The 16,079-nt window shown below is 39.9% G+C and overlaps 1 protein-coding gene across 5 annotated transcripts in view; it reads left to right on the top strand.

The window, feature by feature from the left end:
• Positions 1-16,079, top strand: part of DYM (dymeclin) — a 542,345-nt gene that overhangs the window by 261,411 nt on the left and 264,855 nt on the right. For all 5 annotated transcript variants that reach the window (XM_071208556.1, XM_058277682.2, XM_058277681.2 and 2 more), the window contains one exon: positions 199-293. In XM_071208556.1, the coding sequence (XP_071064657.1) occupies positions 199-293 (95 nt within the window). The remainder of the gene's footprint in view (positions 1-198; positions 294-16,079) is intronic.

Genomic DNA, 16,079 nt, shown 5'->3' with positions numbered 1-16,079 from the left:
AGACATTACTTCCAAATGTGTTGTGAAAAAAAAATTCAGTTTTCAGTGCTTTACATATTTTGGAATTAGGGACAAGGAATTGTGGACCTGAGACTTTCTAAAATCAGTAACAGTTGAGTTTACATTTGCTTCTAATTATCCTTGCTTAAGATGTAGAGAAGACTTGATGTGTATTTTAAACTTGCTGTTTTCTGACAGGACAAGTATCTTCATACAAATTGTTTGGCAGCTTTAGCAAATATGTCGGCACAGTTTCGTTCCCTGCATCAGTATGCTGCCCAGAGGATCATCAGGTAAATAAGAACTTTCAAGGAAAGCACTGATTTTTGCCTCTGACTGACTTATTGGGAAGGTTGTAGTGGCAGTCTCTGTTTTATTAGTTATCTGTGAGGAATATCAAATTTTCCTACTTATCTTTATCACCTTATTGTTTTTTAAAAAATGTTTTGTTCTATTTTGTTTTCTAACTCAACTTTTCAAGCAAAATTACTTGTATTTACTTTGAGTCTTTTTATAAAATCTAGTTTTGTTTCATGTGTCAGCTTTTTATATAACAAGTAGTTGCATTTCTTAGTAATGATTACTAAATTGTAACATATTTGCTGAACATTTTATAGAGCACCACACAAAACTTTTAAGGAGTTATGTGTTTGTTTTAGGGAATATTTTATAACAGTTTCTTACTGCTGCTGTAACAAATTACTGCCAAGCTTAAAACAACCCAAATTTATTGTCTTACAGTTCTGTAGGTTAGAAGTCCAACACGGATCTCAGTAGGCTGAAGTCAAGGTGTAGTCAGGGCTGTGGTCCTTTCTGGAGGCTCTAGGAGAGAATCTGTTTTCTTGCCTTTTCCAGCTTCTAAAGGCCACCTGATTCCTTGGCTTGTGGCCTCCTTCCCCCATCTTCCTATCCTAGCCAACAAGAGTGGGCTGAATCCGTCTCACATCACTCTGACCTCCTCTTCTGGTTACCTTTTCTACTTGTGATTACATTGACCCTGCCTGAATAATCCAGAATATCTCCCTAGCTCAGGATCCTTAATTTAATCACATTTGCAGATTCCCTTTTGCCATGTTAAGTGATAGTCACAGGTTCCAGGGATAGGGTGTGGCCTGTTGGGTGACCATTATTCTATCACCATAACCACCATTGCCAGAAATCCCCCTTTCCCGACCCTTTGCCAAAGTCATGAGCTTTAATAATAGGAGAGCTAATTTGCAATTCACAAATGAACATCATTTGCAAGGATTTTTAATGTGTGGGTACTTCTTTGTGTTCAGGTAGGCTTCTCCATATTGTTCTAGCAACCCTCAGGAAAACATTACTTTTATAAGTCACTTATCACTTTCAAACTATGATCACACATTTTGTCCATTGGTTAGGGATGCTTATTGATCATACTCAGTTTTTAACAATTATTCCAAGTTAACATATGTCTTCTCATATCTCAGGGTCTCCCAGGTCTTCTGAAGAGCCTTTACTATCCAAAATTCAGCCTTTGTCACTGAACTTTATTTCAGCATGACCAATTTAATAATATTTACAGTGCTTGTATGTGAAGTTTTATAATAGTTTTATCAAGATTTCATTATGGGGTTGATTTTCTTCAACTGAAGAATAAACATTTGGCCTATTCAATATAAAATGTCAAGTGAACTCATTCAGAATTTTACTTCTGATAAAATGTATCAAACACTATTAAGTAAAAATGTCCTAGATGTAAGAATTGGAAAAATGCAAATAATATTCTGTGCAGAACTTACTATCTGTGAGGACTATAGTAGAAAACAAAAAAACCCCACCATATTTGGAGAAATAGAAACACAATTCAAATTTGTGATTTAGGGATATTTAGGTTGTTTATCATCAATCAGAAATACTGCCTTACTTCATTTTAATAGTATCCAATGAGTGCTACTAGTAAGAGGCAACATCATGGGAAAAAGCAGAGTAGAACACTCAAAGAATTGGTACCAAAACAACCATAAGCTGGGAAAGACTGACAGAAACAACTGTTTTTTCAACTCTGGAATCTAATCCAAGACTTGCAGTAAGCAAGGAAATGCTTAGTAAAGAAAAGGGCAGCTGAATTCTGGTAGTAGAGCTGTCTTAGGTTGCCTGAGATGCTATCACAAATACCACACAATGGGTTGACTTAAAAAGTGGGCGTTTATTGGTACACAGTTTTTATGCTAGGAACACTTGAAAATCTAGGTATTGGCAAGGCTAGAAAGACTTGAAAGACTGTAAGGTTCTTGTGCTGGCTTGTGGGCAGGCCTTGGGGTTCCTTGTCTTTCTCATTACATAGTGATGTCCTGTCCTTTCTCTTCTGGGTTCTCACAGACTTCAGCTTCTCCCTGTTGCCTTTTATGACCCTACTTTCTGGTTTTTTCTCTTTATAAAACCTCCAGTAATCTGCATTAAAGCCTGCCCTGCTTCAGTTGGCCACACCCTAACTAAAAATTAACACTTTCTAGAAGTCTTATTTATAGTGGGTTCACAACCACAGGAATATCGATTAAGGTCAAGAACACATATAAACTGGGGTACATAATTCCATGTACCACTGTCATTATCCCAGCGGCGGGCATGAGGACAGGATCCTCATTCCTGGTGATACTTATGGTGCCAGGAGCTAATGTGGACTTTATTCTTAAAGTACTGTGGTGGTGAGAAACGGATGTGGCCCAACCAATTGATCTCCTGTCTGCCATATAGGAGGTCCAGGGTTCGATGCCCAGGGCCTCCTGGTAAGAACAAGCTGGCCCATGCAGTGAGCTAGCCCACACAGAGTGCCAGCCCATGTGGGAATGCGGCCCTGCTCAGGGGAGCCACCCTGCATGGGAGTGCTGCCTCATGCAGGAAAAGCCTCCCTGTGCAGGAGTGCCAACTGACATGGAGAGCAAGATGATGCAAAAGAGACACAGAGGAGAGAAAATAAGACATAGCAGAACAGGGGAACTGAGGTGTCGCAAGAGAGTAATCACCTCTCTCCCACTCCAGAAGCTCCCTGGATCAGTTCCCGGAGCTGCCTGATGAGAATATAAGCAGACATAGACATAGAAGAACACACAGCAAATGGACACAGAGAGCAGACAATGGCAGGAACTGGGGGTGGGGGGGTGGGGGGGGTGGGACAGGGATAAATAAAATAAATCTTTGAAAAAAAATACTGTGGTAGAATGTTTTAACCTGTCTGGTGGTTCCCTGAGGGACCTGTGCAGAGGCTGACCTTTGCTTTGTCTCCCCTCCCTCTCAGGCTGTTACGGCTTTCTGGGTGACAGCAATATTTGTCAAAAGATTTAAAGACATACACTGCACATAGGGTAAGGGATCGCTGGTGGGGCAAGCAGCAGACAGATCCATGCACCTGGGAGGGAGCAGACTGAGGAGAGAATATCTAGGGGAATGAGGGCTTGGGTGGAACACACACAAATGGGGAAAATGAAGTGTAATGGGCATGCTCAGAACCAGATTCATCCTCAGAAAAGACCTAAGAGATCCCTAAACTTACACCTCTGGCAGATCTTTGGGATCCATTCAAGAAGAAGACGAAGGCCAAGTCAGAGTTGTAGGAGCCCTGGGTTAGCATTGAAGGAGTGCCCAGCTCAGAGCCAAGCTGCAAAGACAGAGAGTAGTATTTTTTTTTCTGATTCCAGGCATTTAAAGAAATCTCTGTCATGTAACCAAAGACACTGGATAACCAAACAAATTTGAGTGACCATATGTAATAAGGACACAATTTTTGCAAAAATATCTTGGAAAAGTTACCAAATGGATGACTGTAGCCTTCAGTAGCCAATAGCAAACCATGCAGTAGAGGGAAATCTGATTTTGCTACTTTATACTATTCAAAATGCCCAGTTTTCAACAAAAAATTCCAAGTCCAGAAGTTGATGCCTTCACTGGTGAATTCTACCAAACATTTAAAGAGGTAACACCATCCCTTTCAAACTCGAAATAGAGTACATGAGAGAATACTTTATAATGCATTCTGTGAGGCCAGCATAACCCAATACCAAAGCAAGACAAAGACACCACAAGAAAAGAACACTACAGAGTAATATCTCTTATGAATATAGATGGAAAAACCCTCAACAAATATGAGCAAACAAAATCTGACAGCATATTAAAAGGATTATACACCATGACCAAATGGGATTTATTCCAGGAATGCAAGAGTGGTTCAGCGTGACAAAAGCAATGAATGTAATATACCACATTACTAGAATAAAGGATCAAAACCACATGATCATCTCAGTTAATACAGAAGAGGGATTTAACAAAATCCAGCACCCTTTCTTGATAAAAAAGAAAAACACTCAGAAAACTACTACAAGAAGAGAACTTCCTCAACCTGATAAAGGGATTTGTGAAAAATCCACTCCTAACATCATTCTTAATGGTGAAAAAATGAAAGGTTTTCCCCTAAGATCAGGAACAAAGCAAAGATGCCTGCTTTCACCACTGCTTTTCAACATTGTACTGGAAGTTGTAACCAGAGCAATTAGGAAAGAAAAAGAAAGAAAAGATATCCAAACTAGAAAGAAACACAACTATTGATTCGCAGATGACATAATCCCATGTAAAGAAAATTCCGAAGAATCCACCAAAAAAAAAAAAAAAAAAATCTCTTAGAGTTAATAAATTCTCCAAAGTATCAAGATACAAGATAATGTGCAAAAACCCCATCATGTTTCTGTATACTGGCAACAAACAATCTGAAAAGGAAATTAACAGAACAATTCCAGTAATAATAATAGATAAATTAATTCCTAGATACTTTAAAAAGAATAAAATATTTAGGAATAAGTTAACCAAGGAGGTTTAAAACTTGTACACTTAAAACTGCAAAACACTAATGGAAGAAAATAAAGAAGATGTAAATAAATGGCAAGATATTCCATATTTATGGATTAGAAAACTTAATATAGTCAAGTTGGCAGTACTACCCAGAGTGATCTACAGATTCACTGCAGTCCCTGTCAAAATGCTAGTGGCTTCTTTGCAGAAATGGAAAAGCCAGTCCTCAAATTCATATGGAATTTTTTTTTTAAGATTTATTTTATTTATTTCTACCCCCCCTTATGCACCCCCCCCCCCCGTTCCCCCTGTTGTCTGCTCTCTGTGTCCATTTGCTGTGTGTTCTTCTGTGTCTGCTTGTATTCTCATTAGGTGACTCCAGGAACAAATCCTGGGAGCTTCCGAAGTATGAGAGAGGCGATTACTCTCTCGCAGCACCTCAGCTCCCCTGTTCTGCTATGTCTTCTTATTTTCTCTCCTCTGTGTCTCTTGTTGTATCATCTTGCTGCGCTAGCTCTCCATGTCGCCTGGTACTCGTGTGTGGGGAGGCTTTCCTGCGCTGGGTGGCATTCCCATGCAGGGCAGCACTCCTGTGAAGGTTGACATTCCCGCGTGGGGCTGGCACTCTGCATGGGCCAACTTGCCCTCACCAGGATGCCCTGGGCATCAAACCCTGGACCTCCTATATGGTAGAGAGGAGTCCAATTGATTGAGCCACATCTGTTTCCCCATATGGAATTTCAAGGGGACCTAATAGCCAACACACTATTGAAAAAGAACAGATTTGGGGATCTCATACTTGAAAATGTACTGAAAAGCCACACTAATCAAAACAGTGTGGATAAAGATAAGGATAGACCTTTAAACCAATGGAATAAAATTGAGAACCCAGAAATAAACTCATGCTTGTATGGCCAGTTGAATTTCAACAGGCATGCCAAGACCATTGAATGGGGAAAGAATAGTCTCTTCTACAAATGGTGTTGGGAAAAGCATCACCACCAACAGAACAAAACGAGATGATTGCAGTGAGAAAGGACTCAACTAACTAATCCCATTCAATTGGCTTGTGGGAGACATGTATAGGGATTAGAGGGGAGAAGCAGCTTGGCCCTTACTGTGGCATGGCTTGTTAGATTGAAAGGTTAGAATAACAGAAGGAATAAAGAGAAAAGACAGTCTGATCTTCAAAAGAACAACAAAAATGTGTGTGAATGAGTTGTCAGTGGATTTTTTTTTTAATATTTATTTATTATTATTATTATTTTTTAATTACATAAAAAAAAAATATGAGGTCCCATTCAACCCCACCGCCCCCGCCCCCCACTCCCCCCACAGCAACACTCTCTCCCATCATCGTGATACATCCATTGCACCTGGTAAGTTCATCTCTGAACGTCACTGCACCCCATAGTCAATGGTCCACATCATAGCCCAGACTCTCTCACGTTCCATCCAGTGGGCCCTGGGGGGATCTACAGTGTCCCGTAATTGTCCGTGAAGCACTATCCAGGACAACTCCACGTCCCGAAAACGCCTCCACATCTCATCTCTTCCTCCCGTTCCCCACACCCAGCAGCCCCCATGGCTACCGTTCCCACACCCATTCCACATTTTCTCTGTGGACATTGGATTGGTTGTGTCCATTGCACACCTATGTCAAGTGAGGGCTTAGATTCCACATGGGTACTGGATGCACTCTTCCCGCTTCTAGTTGTAGACACTCTAGGCTCCATGTTGTGGTGGTTGACCTTCTTCAACTCCATGTTAGCTGAGTGGAGTAAGTCCAATAAGTCAAAGTGTAGGAGCTGAAGTCTGTTGAGGCTCTGGGCCTGGGTGTCATATTATCAGTCCAGAGATTCAAATCCCCTACATATATCTTAAACCCAGCACCAACTACAATTCCAATAAAGTAGCATGCAAGTCTTGTGAAAAGAGATCCCCTCTGAGTCCATTTCCATCACGCAGAAACACCAGCTCCAAAGAAGGGCCATCTGTCATGGCAGTGAACCCCTTCTGCCATGACCATAGAACCCGTGGGTCTCTTTATCCCTCAAAAGAACCAATACCTGGGGTTGTATCTACCTTATCTGTCTCTTAGACTCTGTTCAGTTGTACATAGGGGTATTCCTTCTGACAACCTCCAGACTCTTTTTTAGAGACTCACAGCCTTATAATCTCATTTCTCTTTTCCATTTCCCCCTTACATTAGGTCAAACCGCTTCCCGAAGTCATGTTATTATATGTAGATAGGTATATTCTGCTGTTCCGCATTGAATCTTTAATTCAAGGTCATTTTCTAGTTGCTTCTTCAGCTGGTATGTGGTAGTGATCCCTCGGTGCCAGGGAGGCTCATCCCCGGGTGTCGTGTCCCACGCTGGGGGGAATGCATCACATCTACACGCTGAGTTTGGCTGTGAGAGTGGCCACATTTGAGTAACATGAAGGCTGTCAGGAGGAAACCCCCAGGCACAATGCTACTCTAGGCCTTGTTCTTATTGCAGGTGCATAGGCTCAAAAGTGTAGCCATTAGTATCAAGAGCCCACTGTTGGGCCCTCCTTCCTTCCTGGTTCTTGTCGTTGCACCTGGAGGATTGCCGCTGCTCTCCCAGGGTCCACAACAGTGACCCCCCGGCCAGGAGCCCAGTACCCCCCCAGCTGTTGTTTTTAATTGTTTCCACTATGAGTATATATAGATATTACCATATACCCTGGGCATATGCCCTGTATAACTCCCTGTCAACCATATATATCCTGTCAATAACATCCCATATCAGTATTCCTCCGCTGCCATTGTTGAACCACTCTGTGATCCAAAACTTCCCGTAAAGTGAATCCCAACATAATGTCAGCTTCAGAAGAGTCTTAGATCACCAAAATTCATATATACAATATACAGTATTTCCCCAGATCCACCATAAAACCTTTTCCCTTCCACAGCAATAATCTTTTAACTTATTCATATCATATTTCCTGAAACTGATGTACAGATTCCGAAACTATAGTTTTCAAACAAGGTAACATTTGTGCTTACTATGTGGTCCATACTTTAGGTTGTACAGTTTTCTAAATTTTTTAGTTATCCTATGTTTTGTCTTATGGTTTTCATTATTAGTCTGTCATCCCCTATATGTTTTTGGTGTAATATTAGCTGTTTTATATTCATCCTCGTGTACTCTCACATAACTCCTCTTTTGCCCCCTTATTTACCTTTGTTCCATCCATTGCACGTCCATTTTCCCCTCCCCTTAGGGCCCACAACGCCTGCCAATCTAATGCCCTGGGAGCCGTCCTTTCTCACGAGAGATACAGTTCTCTCTATTCGACGGCATTAGTCTTCCCCAGGATATGGGTCCACCCCACCCAATGGTAGAACCCACCTTGGCAAAATGAGCCTTCAGCTATTCCCTCCGGAGTCCTCCCGCATCAGACCATACCCCCTGAGCGTCCTAACCAGGTAACCCTCCTACTTATACTTTGATATGTTTTACTCAACATTTAGTTCTCAATGAACTTCTGGCACTCTCCCATGTTTGTATGTTGCCCCTCCCTCCCACCTATTTCTTGGACCATATTTCCCCTCTTCCCATCCCCAGCCCCCCTCAAACCCAGAAAACCCCACCCGAAGGTAACCCCTTGCCCCCATTTTGTCCCTTCTTTGTGCTCATACTTACCCCCAGCTCATCACAGATTCCACCCCTACAGACATTAACTCACATCCTTCCTCCACCCCCCGATTTCCAGTAAGCCACTTTTCCAGACTCTAGCTCTCTGAGGCAGTTAACTTATTTCATATCATTGAGGTCATATAGTATTTGTCCTTCAATGCCTGGGTTGCTTCACTCAACATAAGATTCTCAAGGTTCATCCATGTTATCACGTGCGATTGTAGTGTATTGGTTCTTACAGCTGAGTAGTATTCCATTGTGTGTATATACCACATTTTATTGATCCACTCATCTGTTGATGGACTTTTGGATTGATTCCAACTTTTGGCGATGGTGAACAATGCTGCTATGAACATTGGTGTACATATATCGGTTTGTGTCCTTGTTTTCAGATCTGATGGGTATATACCCAGCAGTGGTATTGCTGGGTCATATGGCAAATCTATGGATAATTTTTTGAGAAACTGCCAAACTGTCCTCCAGAATGGTTGGATCCTTCTGCATTCCCACCAGCAATGGATGAGTGTTCCCCTTTCTTCACATCCTCTCCAGCATTTGTATTCTACTGTTTTTTTCATGGCTGCCAATCTTATGGGAGTAAGATGGTATCTCATTGTAGTTTTGATTTGCATTTCCCTGATAGCTAGGGATTTGGAGCATTTTTTCATGTGCTTTTTAGCCATTTGTATTTCTTCTTTGGAGAAGTGTCTGTTTAAATCTTTTTCCCATTTTTTAAATGGGTTGTTTATCTTTTTGTTTTCGAGATCTATGAGTTCTTTATATATGCAAGTTATAAGTCTCTTATCAGATATATGGTTGCCAAATATTTTCTCCCATTGTGTGGGTTCCCTTTTTACTTTCTTGACAAACTCCTTTGAGGTGCAGAAGGCTTTAATTTTGAGGTAGTCCCATTTATCTATTTGTTCTTTTGCTGCTCATGCTTTTGGTGTGATATTCATGAAGCCATTTCCTATTACAAGGTCCTGTAGATGTTTCCCTACACTGCTTTCCAAGGTCTTTATGGTCTTGGCTCTTATATTTAGGTCTTTGATCCATCTTGAGTTGATCTTTGTATAAGGTGTGAGATGGTAATCCTCTTTCATTCTTCTACATATAGCTATCCAGTTCTCCAGGCACCATTTGTTGAATAGGCCATTCTCTCCCAGTTGAGAGGGTTTGGTGGCTTTATCGAATATTATATGGCTATATACATGAGGTTCTATATCTGAACTTTCAATTCGATTCCATTGGTCTGTGTGTCTCTCCTTATGCCAGTACCATGCTGTTTTCACTACTGTAGCTTTGTAGTATGTTTTGAAGTCCGGAAGTGTGATTCCTCCTATTTCGTTTTTCTTTTTCAATATGTCTTTGGCTATTCGGGGCCTCTTTTTATTCCAAATAAATTTCATAGTTAGTTTTTCTAGTTCCTTAAAGAAGGCTGTGTTGATTTTTATTGGGATTGCATTGAATGTGTAGATCAGTTTTGGTAGGATAGACATCTTAATAATATTCAGTCTTCCTATCCATGAACAGGGAATATTCTTCCATTTATTTAGGTCTTCTTTGATTTCCTTGAACAATCTTGTATAGTTCTCGATGTATAAGTTTTTTACCTCTTTAGTTAAATTATTCCTAAGTATTTGATTTTTTTATTTACTATTGTGAATGGTATTTGTTTCTTGATTTCCTCCTGATCTTGCTCATTATTGGTGTATAGAAATGCTACTGATTTTTGCGCATTGATCTTATAACCTGCGACTTTGCTAAACTCATTTATGAGTTCTAGGAGCTTTGTTGTAGATCTCTCAAGGTTTTCTATATATAGGATCATGTCATCTGCAAATAATGAAATTTTGACTTCTTCCCTTCCAATTTGAATGCCTTTTATATCTGGTTCTTGTCTCAGTGCTCGAGCCAGTACTTCCAAGACAATGTTAAATAGGAGCGGAGACAATGGGCATCCTTGTCTTGTTCCTGATTTTAGAGGGAAGGATTTCAGGATTTCGCCATTGTAAACAATGTTGGCTGTAGGTTTTTCATATATACTCTTTATCATGTTCAAAAAGTTTCCTTGTATTCCGATCTTTTGGAGTGTTTTTATCAGGAAGGGGTGCTGTATTTTGTCAAATGCCTTTTCTGCATCTATAGATATAATCATGTGGTTTTTTTCTCTCAATCTGTTTATATGGTGTATTACATTGATTGATTTTCTTATGTTGAACCATCCTTGCATACCTGGGATAAATCCCACTTGGTCATGGTGTATAATTCGTTTAATGTGTTGTTGAATACGATTAGCAAGTATTTTGTTAAGTATTTTTGCGTCTAGGTTCATTAGAGAAATTGGTCTGTAATTTTCCTTTCTTGTGGTGTCTTTGTTTGGCTTTGGTACTAGGGTAATGTTGGCATCATAGAAGGAATTAGGCAGTGTTCCTTCTGTTTCGATTTTTTGGAATAGTTTCAACAGGATTGGTGTTAGTTCTTTCCGGAATGTTTTGTAGAATTCACCTGTGAAGCCGTCTGGCCCTGGGCTCTTCTTAGTTGGGAGATTTTTAATGACTGATTCTATCTCTTTGCTTGTGATTGGTTTGTTAAGATCATCAATTTCTTCTTTTGTCAGTATGGGCTGCTTATGTATTTCTAGGAATTTGTCCATTTCCTCTAAATTGTCATTTTTGTTGGAATATAGTTTTTCAAAGTATCCTCTTATGATAGTCTTTATTTCTGTGGGGTCAGTGGTGATTTCACCTTTCTCATTTCTTATTTTGTGTATTTGCATCTTTTCTCTTTTTTTCTTTGTTAGTCTCGCTAAAGGTTTGTCAATTTTGTTGATCTTCTCAAAAAACCAGCTCTTGGTCTTGTTTATTTTTTCAAGTGCTTTCTTATTTTCTATTTCATTTAGTTCTGCTCTTATCTTTGTTATTTCCTTCCTTCTTCTTCCTGTTGGGTTACTTTGTTGTTGTTTTTCTAATTCCTTCAAATGTGCAGTTAATTCTTCAATTTCTGCTCTTTCTTCTTTTTTGATATATGAATTTATGGCTATAAATTTCCCTCTCAGTACCGCTTTTGCTGCATCCCATAAATTTTGGTATGTTGTGTTATCATTATCATTTGTTTCAAGGTAGTCATTGATTTCTTTTGAGATTTCCTCTTTGACCCACTGTTTTTCTAAGAGTGTGCTGTTTAATTTCCAAATTGTCGTGTGAAATCTGGGTCTCTGTCCCTTGCAAATTTCCAGCTTGACTCCACTGTGGTCAGAGATATTGTTTTGTATGATTTCGATCTTTCTGAATTCATTAAGCCTTTCTTTGTGGCCTAGCATATGGTCAATCTTGGAGAATGTTCCATGTGCGCTTGAGAAAAATGTATATCCTGCTGTGTTTGGGTGTAATGATCTATATATGTCTATTAGATCCAGCTCTTCTAATATACTGTTCAAATGTTTTGTTTCTTTAGTGATTCTCTTTTGAGATGTTCTGTCCAGAGTTGATAGTGGTGTGTTAAAATCCCCCACTATAATTGTAGATGCATCTATTCTTTCACTTAGTTTTTCCAGCGTTTGCCTCACATATTTAGAGGCGCCCTTGTTAGGAGCATAAATATTTATGATTGTTCGATCTTCTTGACAAATTGTCCCTTTCACTAAAATATAGTATCCTTCTTTGTCTCTCACAATTGTTTCGCATTTAAAGTCTATTTTGTCTGATATTAATATAGCTACTCCTGCCTTTTTTTGGTTGTTGTTTGCTTGTATGATTGTTTTCCAGCCATTCACTTTCAACCTCCATGAGTCTCTGGGTCTAAGATGTGTCTCTTGTAGGCAGCATATAGATGGGTCGTATTTCCTTATCCAGTGTCCCAGTCTGAATCTTTTGATAGGTGAGTTTAATCCATTGACATTCAGTGTTATTACGTTTAGAGAGTTATTTATGGTAGCCATATTTTGGTTGGATTTGTGTTTGTTATATTTTGTTTGTATTATTTTATTTTCCCCTTCTATTTTTGTCTTTCTTGTTGCTTTTACACTCTCCTCCATCTCTGACTGTCCTGTTTTTTCCTTTCTTCCTGCAGAATTCCCTTAAGAATTTCTTGAAGGGGAGGTTTCTTGTTGATATACTCTTTCAGTTTCTGTTTATCTGTGAATATTTTGAACTCTCCATCATTTTTGAATGCTAGTTTAGCTGGATAGAGTATTCTTGGTTGGAGATTTTTTTCCTTTAGTACCTTGACTGTATCATACCACTGCCTTCTTGCCTCCATCGTTTCAGATGAGAAATCAGCACTTAATCTTATGGAGTTTCCCTTGTATGTGATGGTTTTCTTTTCTCTTGCTGCTTTTAGAATTTTTTCTTTGTCTTGAGCATTGGATAATTTGACAAGTATATGTCTTGGGGTGGGCCTGTTGGGGTTTATGACCAGTGGAGTGCGCTGTGCTTCTTGGATATGTACATCTGTCTCTTTCAGTAGATTTGGGAAGTTTTCATTCATTATTTCCTGCAACACTCCTTCTGACCCCTTTCCCTTCTCTTCTCCTTCTGGAATGCCTATAATACGTATGTTTGAGCGTTTTGCGTTATCATTCAGGTCCCTAAGTCCTATCTGGATTTTTTCTACCTTTTTATTGACCACTTCTACTATCTGTTTGATTTCCAATGCACTGTCTTCCACATCACTAATTCTCTGCTCTGCCTCTTCTAGTCTGCTGATATTTGCTGCAAGTGTATTTTTGATTTCTTGAATTGTGGTGTTCATTTCCATCATATCTGTTATTTTTTCGCGCATGTCTGCAATTTCCCCTCCGAGTGTTGTCTTCACGCTGTTAACCTCTTTCATTACTTCATCAAATTTGTCGGTGATAAATGTTCTGAGATCTTTCATTGCTTGTGCGAAGTCCTGCCCCCCTTCCTGATTTTCAGTTTGTTGATTGGATTCAGTCATGTTTTCCTGATTACTGGTTTGGTTTGTAGATTTTTGTTGCTGTCTTGTCAACATTTTTTCTTGACGGGTTTAATCAGTTCCTTAGCTTCTTTGTCTAATCTTGGAGATTAATTAGCTGTTGTTTTTGCGTAAGTGTTATATCTTCTCTTTGTCACTTTGTTCTTCTTATTCCAATTTCTTATTGCTAGTTAAGCTCACTTTAAAGGAAAGTATTAGTGCTGGGGAAAGTCAATTGTGTAAGGAAGGAAAAAGTGTGAAGTAGTATTGGTGATATATGTTTACAAAGCAACAATATGAGTTCTGGGAGGATGGAGGTTAGATCATGTAAATTGTGTAGAGTTATAGTAGTAGGAAAGTACCTATAATGAGGTAGACGACTGAATATGGGAAGAATGTGGTACGTACTAAGAGGCTATTGTTTTCGTGAGAGAGGGAAAGAGAAAAGAAAGGTAATAGTTTCAGGGACGAATACCAGATGGAAAACTAAACAAAGGTATTAGAAATTAAGAGTTAGACACTTTGTGGATCAAAGAAAGGGAGATGGAATATAGGAGAGATAGCAGATGGTGGAGGATATCAAGTTGTAGGGGAAAGGGGATAGTGTAGATAGGCTAAATCTATTCACAGAGAAATGAGGCAGTGGAGGGTGAGGAAACCCAGCAAATGTGAGGTATTTCCTGTAGGACCTATTGTATTGTTAAGGTAAAATAGTATAAGAAGAATATTGGGGACAAGAAAGAGAGGATTGAAAAAAAAAGAACAACAAGAACAACAACAACAACAAAAAATAAAAAATAAAAAAAAACCGAAGAACAGAAACCCCGCCGCCCTCCGCAGCTCGGCTGGGCTCGGCTGGGCTTGGCCGGGCTCGGCTTTCCCGCCCGCCGCCCGGCGCGGCGCAGCGTGGCTCGGCTCTCCCGCTCGCCACCGGCGTGGCGGGCTCCGCCCCCCCCACCCGCCGCGGCTCAGCCGGGCTCGGCCGGAATCGGCTACCGTGGCCGCCGCCCGCCGGGGCTCCGCGCGCGGTGCTAGCTGCCTCGGCTCCGCCTACCCAAGGAGGGAGTCCTCCACACGTAGCTGGGATCTCCGTGTATGTTTCACAGATGGATCCTCTCTGTTACCTTCCCTCCAAATCGATGTCCAGACACCTCCGGACCAGGAAAAATCCCAAAACAGCCAGTCCCAAAGAGTCTCCGATGCCTCCCAACCAATTCCCCCCAGGAGCTAGTAACCGGGAAGTTCACTCAGCCGCCATCTTCTGTCAGTGGATTTTAAAGACAATAATTCAAGATAAATTTCTGGAGTCCTTAGGTTCAGCAGATGATATTTGTATGTTTCATTTGGCACACTGAGGGAAATACATTTTTAAGTAGTTCACATGTACTGTCAACACTCCTGGTCCAAGGGCCACATTTGAGTAAACAGCAGCATCTGTGTCATCCAGAAGAGAGCTTATTTGAAATGCCGAGAGTCAGCCTAGTGTCAGATATCCTGAATCCAAATTTTCATTTTAAAATGATTCTCAAATGGTTTGTATGCACATTAAAGTTTGGAAAGCACTTTGCTTTTGTTTCTGGAAACCAAGATTTATCCCAGAGGAAATACTTAGCTTGTATTCGACACATGAGCCAGCCTTTTCTGTAACTTGGGGGAACTTGTTTTCTACTAGATACTTGTATTGAGGGTGTAGAATTGTAAATTCTGATAAGAGATGCACAACAAAAACTGATTAGACTCACAGAAAGTTTATTCTAGCAGTACAACTTAAGATTCACCAGATGCTCTAGTAACTCCTTAGAGTGAAAAGTAATCAGTTTTCCTAAATACATTTTCTAAATCCTCTTTTAGGAAGATACTACACAATTTTATATCTTTCAGTTGCAAAACTTAGAGCCAGTATTTCATGTGATCATCAGCAAAATGCAAAACAGAATAACATGTTTTCATTGCTATGAAAGTATGACTTGAACAAAGCTTTTAGAACACCCTCTCAGCTGTATATCAATGTCAGAAAGATTGCTTATGGTGTCTAAGCTATTATTGCATATTTAAGTACAATATATCTTCCACAAACTCTTGGTATCCTAGAAAAATCATAAACAAATAGATATGATTTAGATTTTTGCTCAGCTGTAAAATCTCGTGAATGTGCTATAACTATGGATATTTGATATCATTGTTTGGGATTATGGGTTTACCAATTCAATTAAAAACATTTATAAACAGTAGATTATATGTCAGGGGTTGTTGTGGGTTACAAAGATACCATGACTGGCTTCCTGCCCTTAAGACTTTCCCTGTTGCCTTTTGTTTTCCTCCACTGACTACTTCCTCTGGCTTGTCCTTTAACCTTGGCTTAACAGATATTTTTCTCTACTATTTCATCATGGATTGCTTTTTCTACTCTCTTTACACATTTTCCCTGGGAAATCACATATTTGCCTAGGACTTCAATTCCTATCCATGTGTATACCAAAACCCACCTATATCTTTATATACAATCCAAGTCTTTTTTCTTTTTCCCTAAGGCGGTGCAGTAGTGGTTACGAGCACAGAATCTAGAACTAGATTGTCAGGGTTTGGGATCCCAGCTCCAAAACTTACTAACTTGGATAATTTATTTAGCTTTTCTGTATAATAGTTTCTGTAAGATTGGAATGGCAGTCTTTG

The sequence above is a fragment of the Dasypus novemcinctus genome, chromosome 16 (genome assembly GCF_030445035.2).
Source record: "Dasypus novemcinctus isolate mDasNov1 chromosome 16, mDasNov1.1.hap2, whole genome shotgun sequence".
In the NCBI taxonomy this organism is placed as follows: Eukaryota; Metazoa; Chordata; class Mammalia; order Cingulata; family Dasypodidae; genus Dasypus; species Dasypus novemcinctus.
Note: the sequence above shows the minus strand (reverse complement) of the source record. Positions and strands in the feature narration are given on the sequence as shown.